The sequence below is a fragment of the Lampetra planeri genome, chromosome 11, assembly GCF_965212315.1.
Source record: "Lampetra planeri chromosome 11, kcLamPlan1.2.h2, whole genome shotgun sequence".
NCBI lineage: Eukaryota > Metazoa > Chordata > Hyperoartia > Petromyzontiformes > Petromyzontidae > Lampetra > Lampetra planeri.
This window is the reverse complement of record NC_136117.1, coordinates 7,648,021-7,668,937: the sequence shown is the minus strand read 5'-3', so window position 1 is coordinate 7,668,937 and position 20,917 is coordinate 7,648,021. Positions and strand designations below refer to the sequence as shown.

The 20,917-nt window shown below is 44.6% G+C and overlaps 1 protein-coding gene across 4 annotated transcripts in view; it reads right to left on the bottom strand.

The window, feature by feature from the left end:
• Positions 1-20,344, bottom strand: part of LOC144721255 (6-phosphofructo-2-kinase/fructose-2,6-bisphosphatase-like) — a 35,099-nt gene extending 14,755 nt beyond the window's left edge. For all 4 annotated transcript variants that reach the window (XR_013585871.1, XM_078598740.1, XM_078598739.1 and 1 more), the window contains exons 1-5: positions 18,532-20,344; positions 5,291-5,416; positions 3,754-3,850; positions 2,120-2,186; positions 1,120-1,194 (exon numbers count right to left, since the gene is read on the bottom strand). Coding sequence is in view for 3 of the 4 variants with exons in the window: in XM_078598740.1 (XP_078454866.1) it covers positions 1,120-1,194; positions 2,120-2,186; positions 3,754-3,850; positions 5,291-5,416; positions 18,532-18,628 (462 nt within the window). In the remaining variant the exon portion in view is untranslated. The remainder of the gene's footprint in view (positions 1-1,119; positions 1,195-2,119; positions 2,187-3,753; positions 3,851-5,290; positions 5,417-18,531) is intronic.
• Positions 20,345-20,917: the final 573 nt, after the last annotated feature.

The following is a 20,917-nucleotide window of genomic DNA, read 5'->3' as shown; positions in this document are numbered from 1 at the left end:
TAGCGGTAAGACAAGCCGGGCAGGATTTTTGGCTGATTTAATCTCTTAAAAGTGGTGGCTGTAAAGAGGTTTATTTCTACCGTCATTACAAAATAATCATCACCGTAATAGATAAGCATTCGGTGCATTAAATGCATTGACACGTGTGATAAGTTCAAGCGCTTGATTTTGGCGTAAAAACCAATACAATGCTATTGTAATACCATTTTATTATGGAGACCATTGATGAGTTCTGTAGCGGAACATTTTGGGACGCGAGGCTAAAAAACCGTCACTGCATCTCCATGTAAATACATCACGTATTTCAGTCCATCGACCCACTGGCCATCCGAACTTAAGTTAACCAGCCGCATGCATTTAATCACGCAAAACCCTGCCAATGTGCCCTGTACGAGGTGTAATTGCAGCCAAGTAAAGTACAAAAGCAAATGTAACACGATTGGTTTTGTTCAGTCATTGGTGACAAGGCTGAGAACATCGACGTCCTGCACTTAATCAGTGCTCCTCACTCTGAGCCAACCTGCCTCGCCTCAGCAACGCATTTGTGAATCCAACAACAGGTATGTTATTACCTCCCTCGCATGCATGAGATTATTCTGCATCGGGGCTCCGCACACATGCCAGTGATCAAATTCATTGGTCAAACAGTCCAAATTTGGACCATCCGGAACATGGACCTTGAGACTCAGAAAGGCTTTTTACGGTAAAACTAACAACCCACACCGTCATTTGGACATGGCCATCCACCCATTCCTCCCTTCAGCCCAGCCAGAACACCTTTTTTAAATATAGTATGATAGTAGGATAGAAGCCTGCATGTCCTTTAGATGTGACCATCCATTCATCCGACCCTCCCAGTATGATAAAGGGTGTTGTTATCGTTATTTCTAGATTTGAAGCTTTCGTGACTGCAAGGATTTATACTCTTAGTTCTTTCGGTAAAGTCACGTAGGAAAAAAATGAAATTAAAATTATTATTATTTTATTTTTTATAAATTATAATTTCATTTTTTACCTACGTGACTTTACCGAAAGAACTAGTTATCGTTATTGTTAGCTTCCGCACTGGTGCGAGAATCTTGCAAGCACTGCCGAAGGGGCTCCACGGTCTGGCCGTACCTTGTAGCAGTTCTCGTTGCAAAAGTTGGTGATGAGCTCTCTGCGCTCACGTGTCGTATTTGTGGCGTCGAACACCTGCGGGGCCAGAACACAAAGGGTGCACACGCGAGAGGCTCGCATTGCTTGTCCACTTTCATTCCCCTCGTGTCATTTCAGATACTTCATACCCGCACATTTGTCGTCTGTGACCAAAGCAGGCCTTGGAAGCAAAGCAAGGTTTGGGCCCTAGCTGGAATAACGCTGCGATGAAGCACCTCGTGTCTATACATGCTATGGGATTGTGGGCAGCAGAGGGATGTGAATTTTTGCAATGTACTTCCACGATCAGACTTCTATGCATCCTGCCCGCTTCACGGAACCAGCACGGACCGACCAAGATGGTGAAGTATGGTTAAATAACCCCCACGACCTGCACTGCGTGGGGAGGGGCCCCTAATCCAGCAGTAGATTGTATATATTTGTTACAGATATGATACAACAATTGTACAAAGCAACTTTAAGGAGGCCAAGGATGTCAGAAGTATTGCATGGAGCAGAGTAGGGTTTTGATGAAGTTTTGATGAACAACACGAACCTATTTTGGTGAGCAGGGAGGTCAACTTTAATGTTTTTATCGGCGAATGAGGCACCAATAATGGATTATGAAGTATACATCAAGGAGATGCATTTTAACAAAGTAAATTTAAAAAAATCGTCTCTCTTTGAACACATCGAAGATAATATGACATTATTGGAACTACAGATTACACAACTTGGAAGTTCAGAATAGAACATGGCAAGAGGGTATTGTAGATGCGATTATGGGTGGGCACCCGTTATCAGGAGGTCGACACAGGCAGTGAAGCGGAACCCAGTAATATTCTGGGCCTACTGTTCCACAATACAAGGAATTAACTACGTATGAAAAATTAGACAAACAGACTACACCGAGAATGTCAAAGGGTTAATGTGCTCTGGCGAATGATCCTTTGGGTTTGGCCACGAGATTGCGTGCACTCACCGCAACTTGCCCGCCTTCGTCCTTCAGATACTTGTGGAGGTCTTCCAAGGCAACTAGGGCACAATGTCTGTGCGAAGAAACACAATACTTCACTGAGAGAGGCCTCGCCAATTTGATCCAACGTTCTTGCCTGATAAGACTGCTGGACAGGTGCTGTTAGCGAGATCCCATTAAGGCAGGCAAACCGGTTGACAAGCATGGGGGATATAGTGGCACTGTTTTCTCGGCCACCTTTGTCTCACCAGTGCTGATTTTAAAACGCACAGTGCACTGTGGGCACAATGCGATTTCTATTTTCTTCATTGCTGTGCATTATTTTGTTTTGCTTTTCTCACTTTGGTGACCCAGATGGCTCTTGCGCATATTACTAACCTGGGTCTCTCGAGATCTCACCTGGTCAAAACAAAGTCAACTTTATTTCATAGGCATGTTAAATATTTGACGATTAAGCAGTCCTTAAATTAGACGAATTGCCTCAATTCAACCTGACTATTTTACACGCTTTCATTTAACTCACTCCGTCTGTTGTTGTTGTTGTATCCTCAAATCTTGTAACTCAATTTTAACCCACTTCCCAATGTGGTATCGACTGCAAACTTGGTATACTTATGTCATACTGATGACAATACTATATTCTATCATAACAAAACATTTTTTTTTTATAACATTCTTTTTTATATGTTATGTTTCAGCTTTGGTCTAATTGTCTACGGTTAACTCACGTTGGCTGTAATTGCCCATGCTCCCTTACGTTATGGAAAGCTTCGGGGCCACTTCCTGGAGCCGTGGAGTTCTTCCATTACTCCAGTACATTCATGTTTACGATGTGAGGATCGATTGCTGGTGGATGGCTGCTATGTACATTTCATAAAAGCGTGTTTTAAGTAAAGCTCATGTATAATTGAAGAAGAATCAATTGGGGTGAATTTAGCACCTCTAGTGGCTGTAGGGGTCACATGAACCCATTACCTACACCAAATATAACCCAAAAAATTGCCAAATTATTACATACACACAATGCGATGCATACGTCATGAGCATAACAATCAATGTTAACAAACTGGCCTTTAGGGTCACATATCAATAACAACTGTCACTCACGAACATGGCTAATGTTACAGACGTGGCAGGCAATCAAACTCAGGTGCAAGGCGCAGTGCGATAACCACAGACCACGTCACTGTCCACCCTAGTTCATATTATCCAATCAAAAGCCACGTCTGTTAAACGTAGCAAAATCAGTTAATATAGACACATTAACAACTGATATATTCTAGTGGTTCGCAATTTATTTTTTATGTAATACTACATAGATTGCCTGTTGGATTTTGACAAGATGTATGTTGAACTCCTTTAGCACCGTACATATGCCAACCGTGCTCATCGGATGAAGCCACCAATGATGTAGTGACCCAAAATGAAACCACGATACGCGACATTTTATAATAAATACACATGCCGTGTTAACCAGAAAACCCAATTCTCAAGAGCACTTCTGTTAATTTAAAGCACCGATATCATGTGCTTTTCGTAATAATCTCTGCCTGCGCCACAGAGCAAATTTTTTCCCGTAAGATTAAGGCCAAAGGGTCACTTCTCCACCGTGACTCATAGCGAACAGTCTAGTCACTTACTTTCTGATCTTCATGGCTTCCTCATTGTCTGGCCGGAAGAACTGGTACGATTTGTAGAGCTGCGTGGCTTCCCTGCGGTACTGCCCAACATTGAACGCTAAAAAACAAAGTCACGCGCACACACACGCACGTACTTAATGCTGCGAGTGCATTAACCAAAAACATGCACCCCGTGGGCTTCACAGTGGACGTCAGAGATCCCGTGATGTCAATGTGTGCCTGCGTTGTAGTGCAAATTAGAAAATGTACCCGCAAATTACTCGATTGAAAAAGATTTGTGATAGTCAGCGAGGCTTTCTTGGGTAAACAAGCATCCTAATATGCACCGAATGGTGCATATGGCACACGTTTGAACCTACCAAAGGTTTATTGGGCAAGTCAGTTGTTTTTATTTTACAAATATCCAGTTTGCATTGTATGCAAAACAACAAATCAACATTAAAAGTTAATGTGATTTAACTTATTGCACTTGGCAGTGTGAATTGTCCAAGTCCAAAACAAATGCACGTGTGTTTTACTCATCATTAAAAAACATAACGGCAAGACATTGAGAATGGATTAGTATGTGCACATATACCTACATCAATTCCACATTTAATTTCAGTGTGATTCACCTTTAACCTAGAACCTCACTCTACATATTCCAATGTGTACATGTACATTCCTTTTGTCAATCTACTGCTGGATGAGGGTCTCCCCATGCCGTACGTTTTGTGTAGAGGTTATTTGACCAGACTTCACCACGTAGGTCAGTGCAGGTTGGAGGTGGGAAATAGAGATGTTGGAGCATAGCACAGCACAACTATGGAGTTTGCTGCACTGCTCTCTGTTGACAAAGTAGCCCAGCAGCAGCTTACAACTGCTGCTGTATGCACGGTGGTCAGAGGTCGCAACCGGGTACCCGATACCCGTACCCTACCCGATACCCAGATACGGGTATCCGTTTGCGACCCTGGTGCGGCCGGGTCCGGGTACGGGTAGGCCGTGAGTCACTGGTAACTGTTTGTCACTCATTTCCCAACGTCTTGTCTCTTCTCACAATTCAAGTTCCTAGAATCAACCCACCCACGCCTGCAACATGGCTTCATCCCAGAGGTCGCAATCAGGTACCCGATACCCGTACCCGTTTGCGACCCTGGTGCGGCCGGGTACGGGTAAGGAATCAAAACCCGTTTGCGACCTCTGACGGTGGTCGCCCATCCAAGCACTATCCAGGCTCAAATACCTGCTTAGCTTCGCAATATTCCACTAGAATATGAAAATTACAAAAAATGTCATAAGCTAAACCTTTAAATTAATACAATTCATGCATTCATTTTAAATAATTACACAACAAAACTTAGATTCAATTACCGCTCCCAAATAATACAATTTGTCATTTAGAAAAGTATTTTTTGTATGTTGCCGAGTGTGCCTTTTTATTTAATTACACTGCATACTATGTTTTAGCCACAAAAGCCCCTGTGTAGCACAGCCCAATGTCAATGTTCCCACGGCCTGTGCGGAAGATCTCAAGCCAAGAGGGCCTCAATCATACCTTTGGTGGGAATGCCAACCCAGTTGAGGTAGCGCGACAGCTTCTTGGACATGTAGGTCTTGCCACGGGCAGGCAGCCCAACCATGACTATCACGGTCGGGGAGTTTGTGAGGCGTGGAACGCACGCTGCCAAGCAAAGAGAGACAAAAAACACAACGATTCAAATTCAGATTTTCAATGGACACAAAGGCATAGAGAGACCATTTTACTTTTACAGCCTCGAATACAGGGCGATAATATTGATGATGATGACGACGATGGTGCTGGTGATGCTGACAGTGATGCTGATGATGGTAGTGGTGATCATGATGGTATTGATGATGGTGGTGCTGATAATGATGATGGTGGTGCCAAGCAAAGAGAGACAGCAAAAACACAATGATTCAAACGCAGCTTTTCAACCGACACAGAATGGCACAGAGACCATTTTACTTTTACAGTCCCGAATACGGGGCGACGTCTATTCCAAACAGCTCTTGCTTTTGTCCCGGAAACTGTCAAATAAAATGATTAACAAATTAATTTAACCCTAAGAATGCAGGCTGGGCTCAAAAAGACCCAGGCACAATATCTCTGGTTTACATGTTACAGTGCTCTCACACGACCTCACACGAAACATTTAATACCACGATACATCAGAATCTTTATTTAGGCTGGAGGAATCCGATGAGCTATGAAGCTCTTTTTTCACAAATGTCCAGTATAGGCAGGTCAGCAAGTTACAACAGCAACACATGCAAAGAAAAGGAACCAATAAGTAATTTTTCACAAGCAAGTAAAGTATACCGTATGTCACCGATTATACGGGACTTTCACACGACACGACTGGAACGGTGTACAGTATTTAAGGGCTGCTGCACCTTAAGGTTAACGGATAAAGGCTGTGTTCAATGTGTTGTGTATCAAGCTGCTGCTTACATAAAGTTAATTGTTAATAAAAAATATAAGTTTGGTTTTTGGCAACAGACCATTGAACGTTGACAGCATAAAGCTATGTGTAGATGTTTTTACCGTCATTGTTCAATGCGTGTTGTTCAGCAAGTCACAAAAACTCTGCGCCACCAAAATACTTAAACGGCTAATATGTAAAGGGTTGCCAATTATGAAGACAATGATGATTACCAAGGATAAAGGAGATCTCAGTGTGTAGGGAAAACATACGGGTGCCGGGGAGTTCACTTAAGTTTAGTGCGAGGCTGCCGATCGCTCATGCTTGTAAACAGCCTGCAGAAAGGGCAGCGCCTTGCTCCCTTCGGAGAAACCCACAGAATGTCCTGGCCTCATGATAAATGAAGACCGGACTGGACAGGTTTGGAACGCACCAGGGCAATCTCTGGTTTCTTTATTTCAACCCCTGTTGACGCCACAGTACCCTCTCCTCGAGAGCCCCCCTCCACCCTAGCCCATGGACAAGAATATTCACCACTGTTACGTTCGATTACATCACAGGTTCCGTTGGGAAGATGCAGACCTTTGGGCTTCACAATTTTTCACAGCAGCAGATCCTTCGCCTTTATCCATTTATGAAGACGATAATACTAATACATATCTACAGTCGTTTGGGAGGCCTCCCTATACAATGTTTCATTTTAAAAAATGGTCAGTTTTAATTGTATATTTTTAGTGATTTGTTTACCTTTTCTATAATTTGCACTCCTATCATATTTTTGTTCAGCGTTTGTTGTTGTAACATTCTGACCCGCTCCTCCTGGACATCTGTGAAAAACAGCTTCAAAGCTCACCGATTCCTGCAGTATATAAATACATATTATGATTGTGGTGTCTTTTTTGGACCACACCTCACCATGCTGGCCTGTGCGGGTTGGCAAAATTGAGGGGCGTCCTTGAAATAAAAACCTGATAACCCACAAAATCTCACTGTCCATAAAGTAGGCTTTTGTTGAGAGTCGGCATACTCGGTTGACAAAACCAGTTCACTTTTTACGTTCACCGCGTGGCCACCAGTGGGGAGATGATGATCTACAATATTACATTATTGTGTTCCGATGAAGTCAGCACTGGTTATCTTAAAAAAGGTACCTTCCGTATGTTTGATTTATCAGTCTTTTTTGAGGACATGAATAAATGATAACAGGGCATAAATACATGTGCAGGACATTAACAGACAATGATATTCAGCCCGGTGGAGGATGAAGAGGGGACTGCACACTACAAAATACACACTAGCGCTGTGAGCAGCAACAATTTATAACCGCACTGGGGCTACCACCATACCCCTCAAGGACTTTAATTTTCCCTCTTTCAATCATTGGACAAATTGTGCAAACCAGGATCATGCAAAATACAATTTCCCAAGTAGCTGAGTCTCATCTCAACCATTATCAATAGCGTGGGGAAACCAGTGGCTAATGTTAACACACACTTGTTAAGTTGGTCTTTGTGTCATAATCAGTGTAGAGGACATACACACAAGTAGCCTGCACTGTCACACAGATGACTTAAGCAAGAAACGCTTGTCTAGATTACATAAAACAACTGTGATGATTAGCAAGGTCAGACTTTTGAAGACAATATCTTCAACTACGCTTGAATGAAAGTCAAGATGTCTTATCATCGTGTCTCTAATCTTGCTCGACTTACTCGGTCGGTCGGCTACAAAAAAAAACTCGTTCCAACAGGTCTATCGGACATTCCATTCAGTTGCGATCTTGGCCAAATTTCTTTTGGGCGCATAGCGAGACGCTGTGACGTCATTGAGACATTGGGCTAACGTCGGATAACTAATTAGCTTCATGCCGTTTTAATCACGCGTAATAATAAGCAGTGTTTGCCTAATCTACTCAAACCTGGTGTACACAGTTCTGTATACTCTGGCACACAAATACAATTGGAAATAAGTAATATTTAAAAACTTTTTTATAAACACGCTTTAATTAAATGTACCCTACTAGTAATGGTAGAACTACAACGACTCCATGAAGTGGCCCCGAAGCTTGCCATAACGTAAGGGACCGTGGCCAATTACAGCCAACGTGAGTTGAGCGTGGACAATCAGACCCAAGCCGAAACATAACATATAAAAAATATCGTTTACAAATATTTTTCTTTTATTTTTTTTTATGATAGAATATAGTGTTGTCATCAGTATGACATAAGTATACCAAGTTTGCAGTCGATACCACATTGGGAAGTGGGTTAAAATTGAGTTACAAGATTTGAGGATACGACAACAGACAGCGAGTTGAATAAAAGCGTGTAAAAATAAAATGGAACGCAAACAACATGCATGCATTATCATTTATGGCACCAGATTGAACTTCACGCTCATTATGCCATTCCAATTACTGAAGAGCTGGCACATTCACGCTCAAGTTGCATAACATCTACACTCATGCCAGCCACGTAACCATCAGGTACACAGGTGGTGCAATTGCACCAGGCCTCACGGGTTCAGCGGGGTCGAGACACCAGACTACGAAGAGCAGGGGAGGGGAGGTAGGGGAGGAATTGGATACAGCCCACCCCAACCCTCTTTTTATTCCTTGTACCAACGTCCATGCCAACCAGACGTCCATGCCAACCAGACGATGCCACTGATCTCCTGTACTGGCACTCATCACCGACCAATAGGACAACGAATGACTACTCACTGCTCAGCAGTTGGAAAAATAAAGACGACAATGCAACACTGTGCCTGCTTAACCACCAGTCTATCCAAAAAACGAGTGCGCAAAGGAATCAATGTGGTCGCTTAGTTTTCTTTAAAAAAATGAACTTTCCAAAGCGATTTAACCCATTTTATTAAATAAAGCGCGTGACCAAATCGCGCAGAATGCATCCGATTTTAGCATATCTCGTAAACTAATCAGCGTTGAGCCTGGCTAGTGCCTAACACCTATTAAGCATTGCGGTGATGTGTCCACTGTTGTGGGTAGCACAGGGCAGTGTAGCAATACAAATTGTTGTACTGTACCTCTATGCTCCCACGTGTCTGTCCCCGGCGTCCACCCAACCTCACTGACCAGCATAGTGAACTACGGTCAAAATAACCCACAACCCCCACGGCGTGGGGAGGTCCTCATTCAGCAGCGGAATGACAAAAGGCTTTACTGGCACATTCATTAAGAATTTCTGACATTCAACCACAGCAGGACAATTCATTAATCCTGGCAGAGTGTCTGGCCTCAGCTATAAAGAAATGCTGCTGTTTGAATAATAAAAACACATTCACATGTTCACTGAGATGTGAAATCCGTCCAATACACTGCAGTTAATGAACAGTATAACACATTCATATTATCTGGAAATCAGATGCAGTGAGCAATGTATAAAGGAAAGAGACGTCTGCTTATCTATTTTGTTACTTAAAACAAATTACTTGGCGATACTGTTTGGCAGTGATGCACAAGCACAGATGACAATAACAAACGAATTCGTCAATCACACTGCATTAAACAGAACGAATAGGCAACGTTTTGAGCAGTGGTCCTTCTTCACAGCGCAGGTATCTATCTCTCTCTGCTGTGCCTTAATAAGGGCCACTCGGCCATTGCCTACAACGCTTGTCATTGACACCGTACTCATTTTATCAGCTCTGGCGAGAAGATGGAGTTGACCCCCGGACAGAATTTGAACTTGCGACCTTGGGAATGCCAGCCACAGGCTGTAACCGGTAATGCCACCCAGCAAGACGGATGTTCCCTTCATTACCTAAGGGGACACTGCAACCCGATCACAGGCACATAGCAGGCTGCTTTACCGAAGGGCTGTTCTATAAACGCCCACTGGCCATGCGACGAACCCTCCAGTGAGTAAAAACAGGAAACCCGAGAGGGGCTTGTGGAATCTGGATCTGTCCGACCCGTCTTCTGCTGGGGCCAGACGCAGCTGAACGGCAAAGTCAAGTGCGAGCGACGCAACGTCTAACGGAACAGAAAGCGGTCTCGAGAGAGCAGTGCATATTGTCCTCCACAGTTGAGCATCTCACAACTCTGTTCCTCGTGACCCACCGGACGAGCGAACTGTGTTGCCGAGAGAACCAATTCACCCCCTTTCCGAATACAAATAACGTTGTCCGATGACCCTAATGGTTACTCAACATCCATAACAGGTGCTTTTGGGTTAGATCGCGTAAATATAAATGTCATTACACCAGCCACCACCAGACACAGCCAATTAGTAAAGTTTATCACGTAAACAAAAAATGCCAATTCGTTACTAGTGGAGTGGGTTCAAACGGACTCTTGGAGGCAACACATTTATTAGTACCAACACACACGAACACGAAGGGGTAACTGCCCCTTCACCAGATAACAACCCATGGTGGTGGTCCACCAGGCTAACTACACTAATTACACTCGGAGTAGCTACAATGGACGGGACCCCAGCTTGGGTCCAGGTCCACGTGTTGAGGATTCTTCTTGGACATTGGACGTGGAACATCGATTCTTCAGGCCGACAGCAGCAGCCGGTGCTGCTGAGGGCTCCGGCTTATCACCCGTGTGGCGGGGCTCGCTCCGCCCCTAACCACGCCCACCTTCTCCAAAATCTCGAGAAGGATCTCCACCTGGACACGTGATCACCCCAGCCCCCCTTTGGGGGGTCCCCGGGTAGATACCTCCGGTCACGTGTCCTCCGGATTCAACCATAGTTCCATGGCCCCCTTGTAACCCCGTACCGTGCTCGGCACTCTCGCCCTCTATCCTGTAAGGGCTGGCACTGCACGCAGAGCGTGGTGCCATCCGTCAATGTCAGTCAGTGCTCACCGAGCCCCGCTAGGGCCGGTGCTGCATCCACCTTCAGTGGTGTCTGCGATGTCGATACATCACGCGCCGTGCCTCTCCCAGGCCGGCTTCACACAGTGACATCCAACGATGTCACTACACTAGTACAGCACACCGGTGTGTTGGAGAGTAAACGCACAACATTTACAATTCGAGTACGAGGTTTCGCTGGTAATTACAACCAGCCTCATCAGGCGACAGCTAGAGACGCCTACATGTTAAACTGGTTACTGAACATGTCCCGTGCTACAGAGGATTGTTTAAATTCAGACAGAATGTGTGGTGTGTGTGTGTGTCCCATGGTAACAAAGGACACACACGAAGAAGAAGTGGCAGCATAGTGGTTAGCACACTGCACTATGAACCTGATGTACAAAGTTGAATTTGTGACAATGGATAAAATCAGTACCGATTATCTGACCGGCCCGGGCCTCCCCCCCAAGGTCAATTCAACCATAAACTAGGAACATGGCACAGTGTGTAAACAGCACTGGGGAGACAAAGGAGGCCGGACGTGTTCCTGGCCACACCACGCCTTTGTGTGTCGTGTCGGCCTTCGTAGGTGCTCACTAACAGCAATTGCCCCAACAGTTTGTGAAGCTCTGAATTGCCAAGTACTAATTGCATATAACTTGACCCAGTTACTCCCTAATCGATCACACAAATCAATTGCTGCACACGTCAGTGGAGCAAGTGTCAATCGAGTTCAAGTCACTCAATTTGATCATCTTCTGTACCCGCTGGCCAAGCTCAAAACACAATCAATCTGGAGTGCACGTTGTAAGCGGAGACTGGAAACAAACGGAAGGGCTACACAAAGGGCTGAATCAGCTCAGTAGAGTCAACAGGCCCGAGTGTTGGGAGGTTAGGTGGGCTAATAAGAGTCCGATTGACTAATGCTGAGTTACACAAGGCTGTCCAAAAAATAAGACACTTGGGAGACTGCTACAGCACATGCTGAACTATCAACATATTGATAATGTAATTTACTCGTAGTAATGTGCAGTATTTACCAAGGAAAGCCTTACCGAGTCAAGACTCATTTTCCAGAGAGGACTGCGTAGTGCCGCTGTGGTTGGGCATTGCGACATGAACTCTGCCACCCGAGTTCGATTCCCCGGCCATGGCTAACATCAGGGGCGAGTGATGTCTCAGCCGATCTTGGGCCATCCCTTCAAGTGTATTTGTTTAACCAGCTAAAAACTCAAGAAAACAGGATCATATTAATTGCAAGAGTGACCTTGGTCACCAAATTGATAAAAGTAAATCAAATATAATCAGCATTGTACAGCAATTTGACCGAACGGTAGCGCACATTGTGAACCACTGCCAGCATTCAGTCTCACCTGGAGCCATCACGTGGATTTCAAACTGGGGATATAGATCTTTGAGTTGCTATTCACCAAGCAATACCCAAGAAGAAGTACAGTATTACATCTTCTTGGTTCTTTTGATAAAGTCACGTAGAAGGGAAATAATAAAATAATAAAAATAAAACATAATAAAATACAATTCTCACGACGTTTCGGCCACAACACAAAGCAGCCGTCCTCAGGTGAAGAACAGGTCTGTCGGAAAGACAGCGTCTGAATCGAAATACAGTATTACAATGATGCAAAGAGAAACTGAACCTGCGCTGAACAGCATGGTGACCGACACGGCATGGGAAGGCCCTCATCCAGCAGTGGATTAACAAAGTGCTGTGCACTGAATGGGCACTCTGCAGACGTTCGCACCTTTCCAGTCACTCATCAAGACCCTGTGACGTTGCACGAGCACTGGGGCATAGGTGACAGGGTACAGATAATGCAGCGATCTCGGTCAATTTGGGACATTCCCCGAATCTTACCTGTCGCAATCTAAATCGGCATTTGATAACATCTTGTGCCAATTATTTCAAAGATGCGTTAATATTGTGGTGCCCAAGCCTGGTACTCTGAGCTCTTAAAAAATCTACATATGCCAAAGTTCACAGTTCACCGATATCTTAGTTTTTTTTACATGTTTTATTATCTCAGTTGAACACAGACCCAAAGGCCCAAATGCCAAGTGGCCAGCAACAAAAAAGCACATCTGAAGGTGTAAAAGTTAATGTTTTTTAATTAAGAAACGTTGTATATAAGAACTTGGAAAAACTATATGATGGGAAGGAAACTATAATGTTGAGCAGTGTGAGGGAATAAGCAGAAAGAGAAGTGTTGTAACCAGGAGTGTGATAGATGTACACAATGTGTGGGGTGAAACATTCAGCCTGGTAGTATGTATGCAGAACTTATCGTGCACCATTCGTAGCCAACCATGCCAAACGGAGCTGCGTAGACCAAATCCTCAACAGGGGGAAGAGGAATCAATAAATTAAGTTGATGTGAACTGTAACCATCTTCTTCAAAAGCCCGTTTCCTTTCCTCCCTTAAAACACAAATCTTCTCCCTAGCCCATGCTCCCACTACTCCTTGCCCCTGCCACCCGGCTACGACCAGGCCTACCACAACACCTCCTTATTCTCTATCACAATAACTACACCACCAGATTTGACTAACCTCCACCCTTCATTTTAACCACTATCATCTTACATACCATTTTATAATGGTTGTCAATCCCCTTGGAATGAGGCGCCATGTAAATCTGTATTAAGAAGGTAGTAGTCTTGATTTGAAGCTTTCGTGACTGCAGGAATCCATACTCTTAGGTTCTTTCGGTAACGTCACGTAGGTATAATATAAAATAAAAAATAACCAAAGAGCAAAGAAGGTAGTAGCGATAGAAGAGTTGATACAGAGACAACGGACCACCGGTGAGCAAGCGAGTGCTGGCTCATCGATCCACTCGACGTTGAACGCTATTTTTAAATCCTTTATATTAAGTTCGCTTGCTTGCTTGCGCGCTTACGACCGTGCAAATATTTCGGTCGTTTTTTAACCCACTTCCCGTGATCCAATCGAGCTGACATTTTGCACACAGACTCGTTGTGCGTGACAATTTATTTTCGTGAAAATTTTTTCCCAAAAATTTCCACTTTTTAGGAAAAAAAAAATGTCATATTTAATTTAAAATACCAATGTGATAAAAATGAAACTCTTACTCAAGAAAAACAGAAATGAATAACAAAATAAAACCGATGCCACGCATATAAAGGATTTATAGGCAAGAATTGGTGCCGAATTACCGGCGGGGAAACTTTGTAACAAGAGAGTCCCTCCCAGGTGAAGGGTGGTGAGGAAGGAACGCCGTTACGTGGTACACGGTGTACAATACAAAACATTTTAAACGGTTCACGAGGCATTAAATCAATGCCAAGGAAAGTGACCGAAACACACTGTGACCGGGTTACCAATTAGGCAAGTGATATCTGGCAAACCTGCTCTAATCAGTAACATCGGAATGTTACTAGCCCACCTATTAAAATAGATGTGTGCGCTTTTATGGACACATCACCTTGTGCCTACGATCGAATCTACCTTCAGCCCGACTACGCTCAAACACAGAAGCTAAGGAAGGCTGGGCCCTGGTTCGTGGTTAGTGCTTGGATGGGTGACCACCAATGCATACCCTGCATTGTAGGTGAATTGCTGAGGTTTGTCCATGTGCACAGGTTTGAGTGTTATGTCTTTGCACACACGGGCCTTCTCCATTTGCCCTGGGTTTTCTACCACATGCCAAACACTAGCAATGGAATTTGACAAACATCCCAATGCTGGACACTCACAATAAATAATAAAATCGTACGACTCGGTGAGGACTTGCTGTGAACATATAATTGGTATTTGTTGACATTATGAACTCATACGTGTTATGATACCACACATTATTCGTGCATCATAATGGCAAAGAGATAATCAATCTGTGAATCCATCCCTGGTTAACATCCCCAGTAAACAAAATCATGCTCACACACGAAGAATATATTTGTGGACGGTGCTACCATTCCTATACAGTACATTGGTGCCACACGTATTCTTCTGCATTGTGGCTCAGCTCTATAAATACTGTACTGTAAACCTAATGGACTTGAGACTTCATATGGAGAGACTGCATGATGACATTGAAGAGTAGGGCACAGAAAGCGATCTCCAGAAACCGAGTGTTCAGCGTGGTGTCGAGTCACACAGCCCACGATACGCGTTTGTGTTGTTGTCTTTACTCTGAACGTCTCGACGGATGCTCTTGCGTGCTACTTCAGGACACCGTACACCTCGAGACCTCAGCAGCACCAAATAAAGACCTAAAACCAACGCTCCGAGCAGAAACACGCGCCCCTGGTCGTCCCCGAACAAAAGTAGCATGTTAGCATGATGAACCTCATTTATAGCCAGGTGAGAGTACATAGGTGTGTTACATATTTTTTAAACAGTTTCACTGCGGACTAGCACAAATACCATAATAGTAGGGTAATAGATATATTTTACAATGCTCAGCCCTTTGTCAATGCACTGCTAGATGAAGGCCTCCCCCATGCCGTGTCAGTCACGGGGAATGCTTAAGCGTTACTTCACCAAACTAGTCAGTGCAGCTTCAAGGAAGAGCACAAGAAAGATTCCGATATCACTCGCCACTGATGTTGGCCACGACTGGGAATCTCACTCATGGCCAGAGGTCGCAAACGGGTTTTGATTCCTTACCCGTACCCGGCCGCACCAGGGTCGCAAATGGGTACCCGTACCCGGCCGGGTACGGGTTCCCGTTCCCTACCCGTACCCATACCCTACCCGAAATGAGTGACAAACGGTTACTCACCAGTGACTCACGGCCTACCCGTACCCGGCCGCACCAGGGTCGCAAACGGCTACCCGTACCCGGTACCCGGCTACCCGGCTACCCGTACCCGGCTGGGTACGGGTAGCCGGGTATCGGGTACCCGGTTGCGACCTCTGGCACAGCGCATCAACCGCTGCACCACGCACTCTGGTGGGGGAGCAATACCAATTTAATCTCAGTGTGATTTCCCAGACAAAACTGGCTTAGGCATCTGCACAATGGTTCTTTCCAGCCTGTGTCATGGGATCTCTTATGTCCACAGACGTCAGCAGATGACTACAAACCCCTATGAAGGATGGTGTGCATGGCTTATGTTTATCTAAAGCATTGCCAGCTGGATTTTATAAACTTGATCATTTGTTTTGGCTGCCATGACGGGAGATCAAACCAGAAACTGTTGCATCGCGTGTTAAGACCAGTGCCGAATGTGTTTGGAACTGCTGGTGCCATTCTGAGCCAATTTAATTTGCTGACTAAGGGCGATGAACGGCACCTGCGCAGAGATCAAATAACGTCACGTCCAAATTAAAATAAAATTTAAGGGCTCCCGTTGGCAGTGATTCGCAAGCACAGACTAAAAATACATTGAGGATGGCAGTCAAGTATTTTAAAACTGTACTGAAACATTTAGGTACGGCAGGGGTGGTGTGAACCCAGCTTTTGAACACTCTGTGCCCAAACTTCTGGAGGTCCTGCGATCATTGCGCTTCTCACATTTATGTAGTTAGCACGGTTGGCTACATACGCCGCAAAATAAGTTCAACACACATGCATAAATGCACAGCTCTTTGGCAATCCACTGCTAGACGAAGACCTCCCAATGCTCTGTCATTTATTGGGCGTTTTGTGACAATACTTCATCCAAGCTGCGCTGGTCAGTGCGGTTTGATGGAAGCAGGCACCCAGGAACGGTTCAGGTGTCACTCACCACTGATGCTAGCCATGGCTAGGAATCTAACTTAGGTTGCCAGGTTCGTAACGCAGTGCGCGCTTACATCTGCACGCCGCCGCTTCTTCCCGTAATTTCTGCGTCGTGGTGAGAATGAAAACATTCGCTCAGCCCACTGCAGACACATGAACGGCTTCACCCTGCGTCAAGGCTCATTGAAGGGCACATCAAGAGAGCATTACTGTACATCCCGTTCTATCCAAAGCAGCAGGGCTGTGTTGCCTGTAGTGTCGCTTGCAGACCTGTAAAGCGGTGCTAATGTGCTGGCTAAAGAGAACCATGGTGGAAATTCATCAGCTATATCGCTAATGAGCTGATGGAAGAGACAGATGCTGATTAAAAGTTCTGAAACAAGAGGCAAGGGGCTGGGTGGGTAATTAATGGCATATGTCATAGGTGGGTGCAGAAGGCATGGGCAGTGATAATTTCTCATACCTAGTTTTCAAAAGACTTTCCTCAATGAACTGTTAAAATAAACCTGGTACAAGTGTACTGTGTATATATACATACACGAGATTGCACATGGATACACACTGCGGTATTGCTTACGGTATTAAGTGACGTGGGCTTAATTAGATTTCAGCAGCACTGCGGGGAAGAGGTGGCTTGGCTGGTGGTGGAGCATGGGATGACTTTTATCTGGCAGTGGATTAATGGCTAACGATGCTGCCATTTGTGACAAGGATGATGATATACAGCCACATTAGGCAAAGTATGCTCAATACTGTGACTAAAAGCCAATTGCCACGATGCCATTTTCCCGAAAGTGTGTTTGGATCAATGTAGACCCTGCAGAGAAAGCTGTGAGTGATGAAATAATGGGCATTGTTAAAGCAGATGGTAGCCCATTGATGTGGAACATACATGTTAAAATGCAGGTCTTGAAATCGCTCTCAAGTACAGATGGCCATTATATTTATTTTATAATTCATTGATTGATGGTGGGTAGAGTGTGTAGCGTGTATGAAAGGAATCTTTTTCTAGCCAAATATACCACTTATACCGTGACTAAAGTACCGTACGTTATCCTTTGGCCGATGATGGTCTGGGACGATTAATACCTGGGCGCATGGATAACGATAACATGCTTAATTGTATCACGATGGATACAGTAACAATAATTCAGGAACCGATATACTCTAGGCCTTGTGCATGATCAATCGGTAGGACAAGAAGGACTGGATCACATGACACGTGCATAACAATGATGACGATCATGATTGACAACGTCACTTATTGATTAATCCACAAGAAGCACCGTTGACTGGATCGTGGTGGGCACACGGGAGGGGTGATCAAGAGGACAAGGCTCTACTTTGTGCATTCAGCACATTGTTAATTGGATAATGAATGTACAACACGTGGGGTTAAGACGGATACATAACTTTGGAACGAACACTTGATCCGGATTAGATTATGGATCATTACGAGTACACGAATACGAGGGATACATTACGCATTATGAAGATGTCACACAGTAAATTGGGCTACGATACGCGTCGACAATGCTTATGACACACGACTTATGAACACGACCGCATGGTGTAAATGATCGGAATAAACACACGGACAAATTGAATCATGAATTTATGAACGTACGGGACACCGACTGAAATATCACGCACGTTAACGATGGCCTATTAATGGACACGTGGCGCATGGAAGAAGTGGCTCGTGATGGACACGTGAACAGATGGTGGATGATACAAAGATCGCCCCACCTTATAGCCTTTTAACAGACTGTGGGGGGGGATCGCCTAATGACACGTGCGGTAATGTGTGCACGCACTCACCGCTCTTGCCCCGGCGTATTGGTTCCTTGGCCGGCGCGTCGCTGCCACATGGCACCCAAATCTTCTGTAGCCTCGTCTGCGTCAACTCGCGCGGCATTGTCAAGCTAAAATGAAGAAGCTCTATCTCTCTCTAACCCTTCCACTAAAACAATCTGATATGTCCTTCCTTACAGCCTCGACGACTCGTTGTGAAGAGCGCACCAAAAAAAAAAGAGAGAGAGGCCTACGTGGCCATACACCCCCGCGAATAAGAAAAATGCGTGCTCGCGTATTTAAGACCCTGCTGTTGTTGCTGCCGTTGTCTCTCGCTCAGTTACCGCTCGAGTCTGGCTTAACCACTGCTGTCGCCTCTTGTGCCGGTGGACAATTTATAGGGCGAGCGAGCGAGCGAGAAAGCGACCGGATGGGGGAGTGGAAGGGGCATGTCCCAAGGGCCCCCTTTAGGATGTGCGGACGCCCGGCACCCACGTGGAGGAGACGGGGTGGGCTGCTAGGGCTGGTCGAGCGGGCAACCGTCGGTGCACGTGCGGCGCAACTCCTGCTCTTGGCACCGTAACGCACGTGCACGTGGCGCGCACGTGTTCACCGGACCCCCCAACCCCGTCCACACGTTAAACTGCGGTCAAACGCAAACCGGATTAAAGCAAACAAAGGCAAAAATAAAGTTTAAAAAAAATCGAACGTTTATAAACGGCGTTAACTAATTTGTTCGGGCCAATTAGCAATTTTTTAAAAATAATTTTTAAGAGATATATTTAAAGTGGTACGCGCCGTTATCGCAACAACACCCCCCGCCCCCCTCTCGCCTGCTCGATGTGGTACGGTCCGCGTGCCGGGCGTGTGCTCGGGTGACGTCACGCATTGGGAGAAGCGGGAGGCCCCGCCCACCGCGTGACGTCACGGCAACTGCACGGGGGCTGTTCGACGGCCTCCCGGCTCCACGTGGCCACGTGGCCGGCTCGTGCCTTTTTGACTTGGCCCAGTGCACGACGTGTTTGTTGTTTGTGCGGCTTGAGTTGTTTGGCTCGCGTGTTGCTTTACGGCTTTGTTGACGCTTAAAAATCATGACTCATGAGCACAGGTGTGTGTTTGCATTTTGGTCATGTGCATAGCTTGAACTATTGAAACGTGAAAACTCAATAAAGTGCCAGTTGAGACAAGGCTGTTTTGTAATAGACATTTGACAAACAAATCGTGTAAAATGTTCGATATTTTTTATGTATAATTTAAACTGGCAGTATAACTGTAGTCTTAAGAGCCCAATGATGTATCAGTGAGATGGTATTTGAATCACATTGGACGAATCCATTACCAGTTCATTGGTAAACAAGATGTAAAAACAATTACGATGCTCAATGGAAATGCATGGCCATTCAAATTTCGCTTGGCTTAGCATCTAAATGCAATCACATTTGAAGGCACTACAAAATCGTGAGCATATTTAGCACAGTCAGAGGTTAAATTTACCAAAAAAACAAACTGCCCTTTAATTGTATACATTGTGTCTTAGTGTGCTGGCAGTGATGCACAAATAACAAAAACATTTGTCAATAACACTGCCTTAAGAATATAGAATATGCGACGTTTCGGGCTATGGTCCTTCACAGCATATTGGTAAACAAGTGTTAGTGGAGCAATCGCTGAACTGCAAGAACGCTCGCGAAGCCCTCTCGTGGCGAGCAGACCTCTCAACATTGGAATTTAGCTCCTGAATATCTTTCATTACGCAAGAACAAAACTGTATATACTTGGTTCTTACGGTAAAGTCACGTAGATAGAAAAAAAATAATACAATGAAAATAATGAAAAGAAAATAAAGCAAAAAACCCACAATAAATTTTAAAAATAGTTACATAAAATTAAAACTACTGAAAGTAACACAACAAAATAGCTAAATACTGCCCTCTAACGGTCAAATTCTAATGCATTGCATAAAGCTCCAGCAAATAATACAATAACAGCCTTCAAAATGCAATTAAGCAGGCTTTCCATCACCATTTGTTACTTTCACTACTTAACAAAGAGGGTTATAGCATTTAAATGTGGGATATGTGCATCTAAAGCGTTTATTTAAACAGTGAAAAAACATCCATTGAATTACACACATGTCAACTGGTTTGTTTAATACGTCAGAGAAACATCGGGTTAGTGTATTGCTTTGGTCGATATTCAAACGTTTTGATTCCTGTCGTTAGAGAAAAACAATACATTCATTCAAAATTATTCGCTAATTCAATTTGTAAAAACGTGGCTTTGTGAGAAAAAAACATCTCCAAGTGCCCAACCGCGCGTTGAGAATCGATTATATTAGCAACCATACACGATTAGATTCCACCACGACACTCCATATACCCTTCATGGTCCGCATTGGAATCGATTCCGTTTC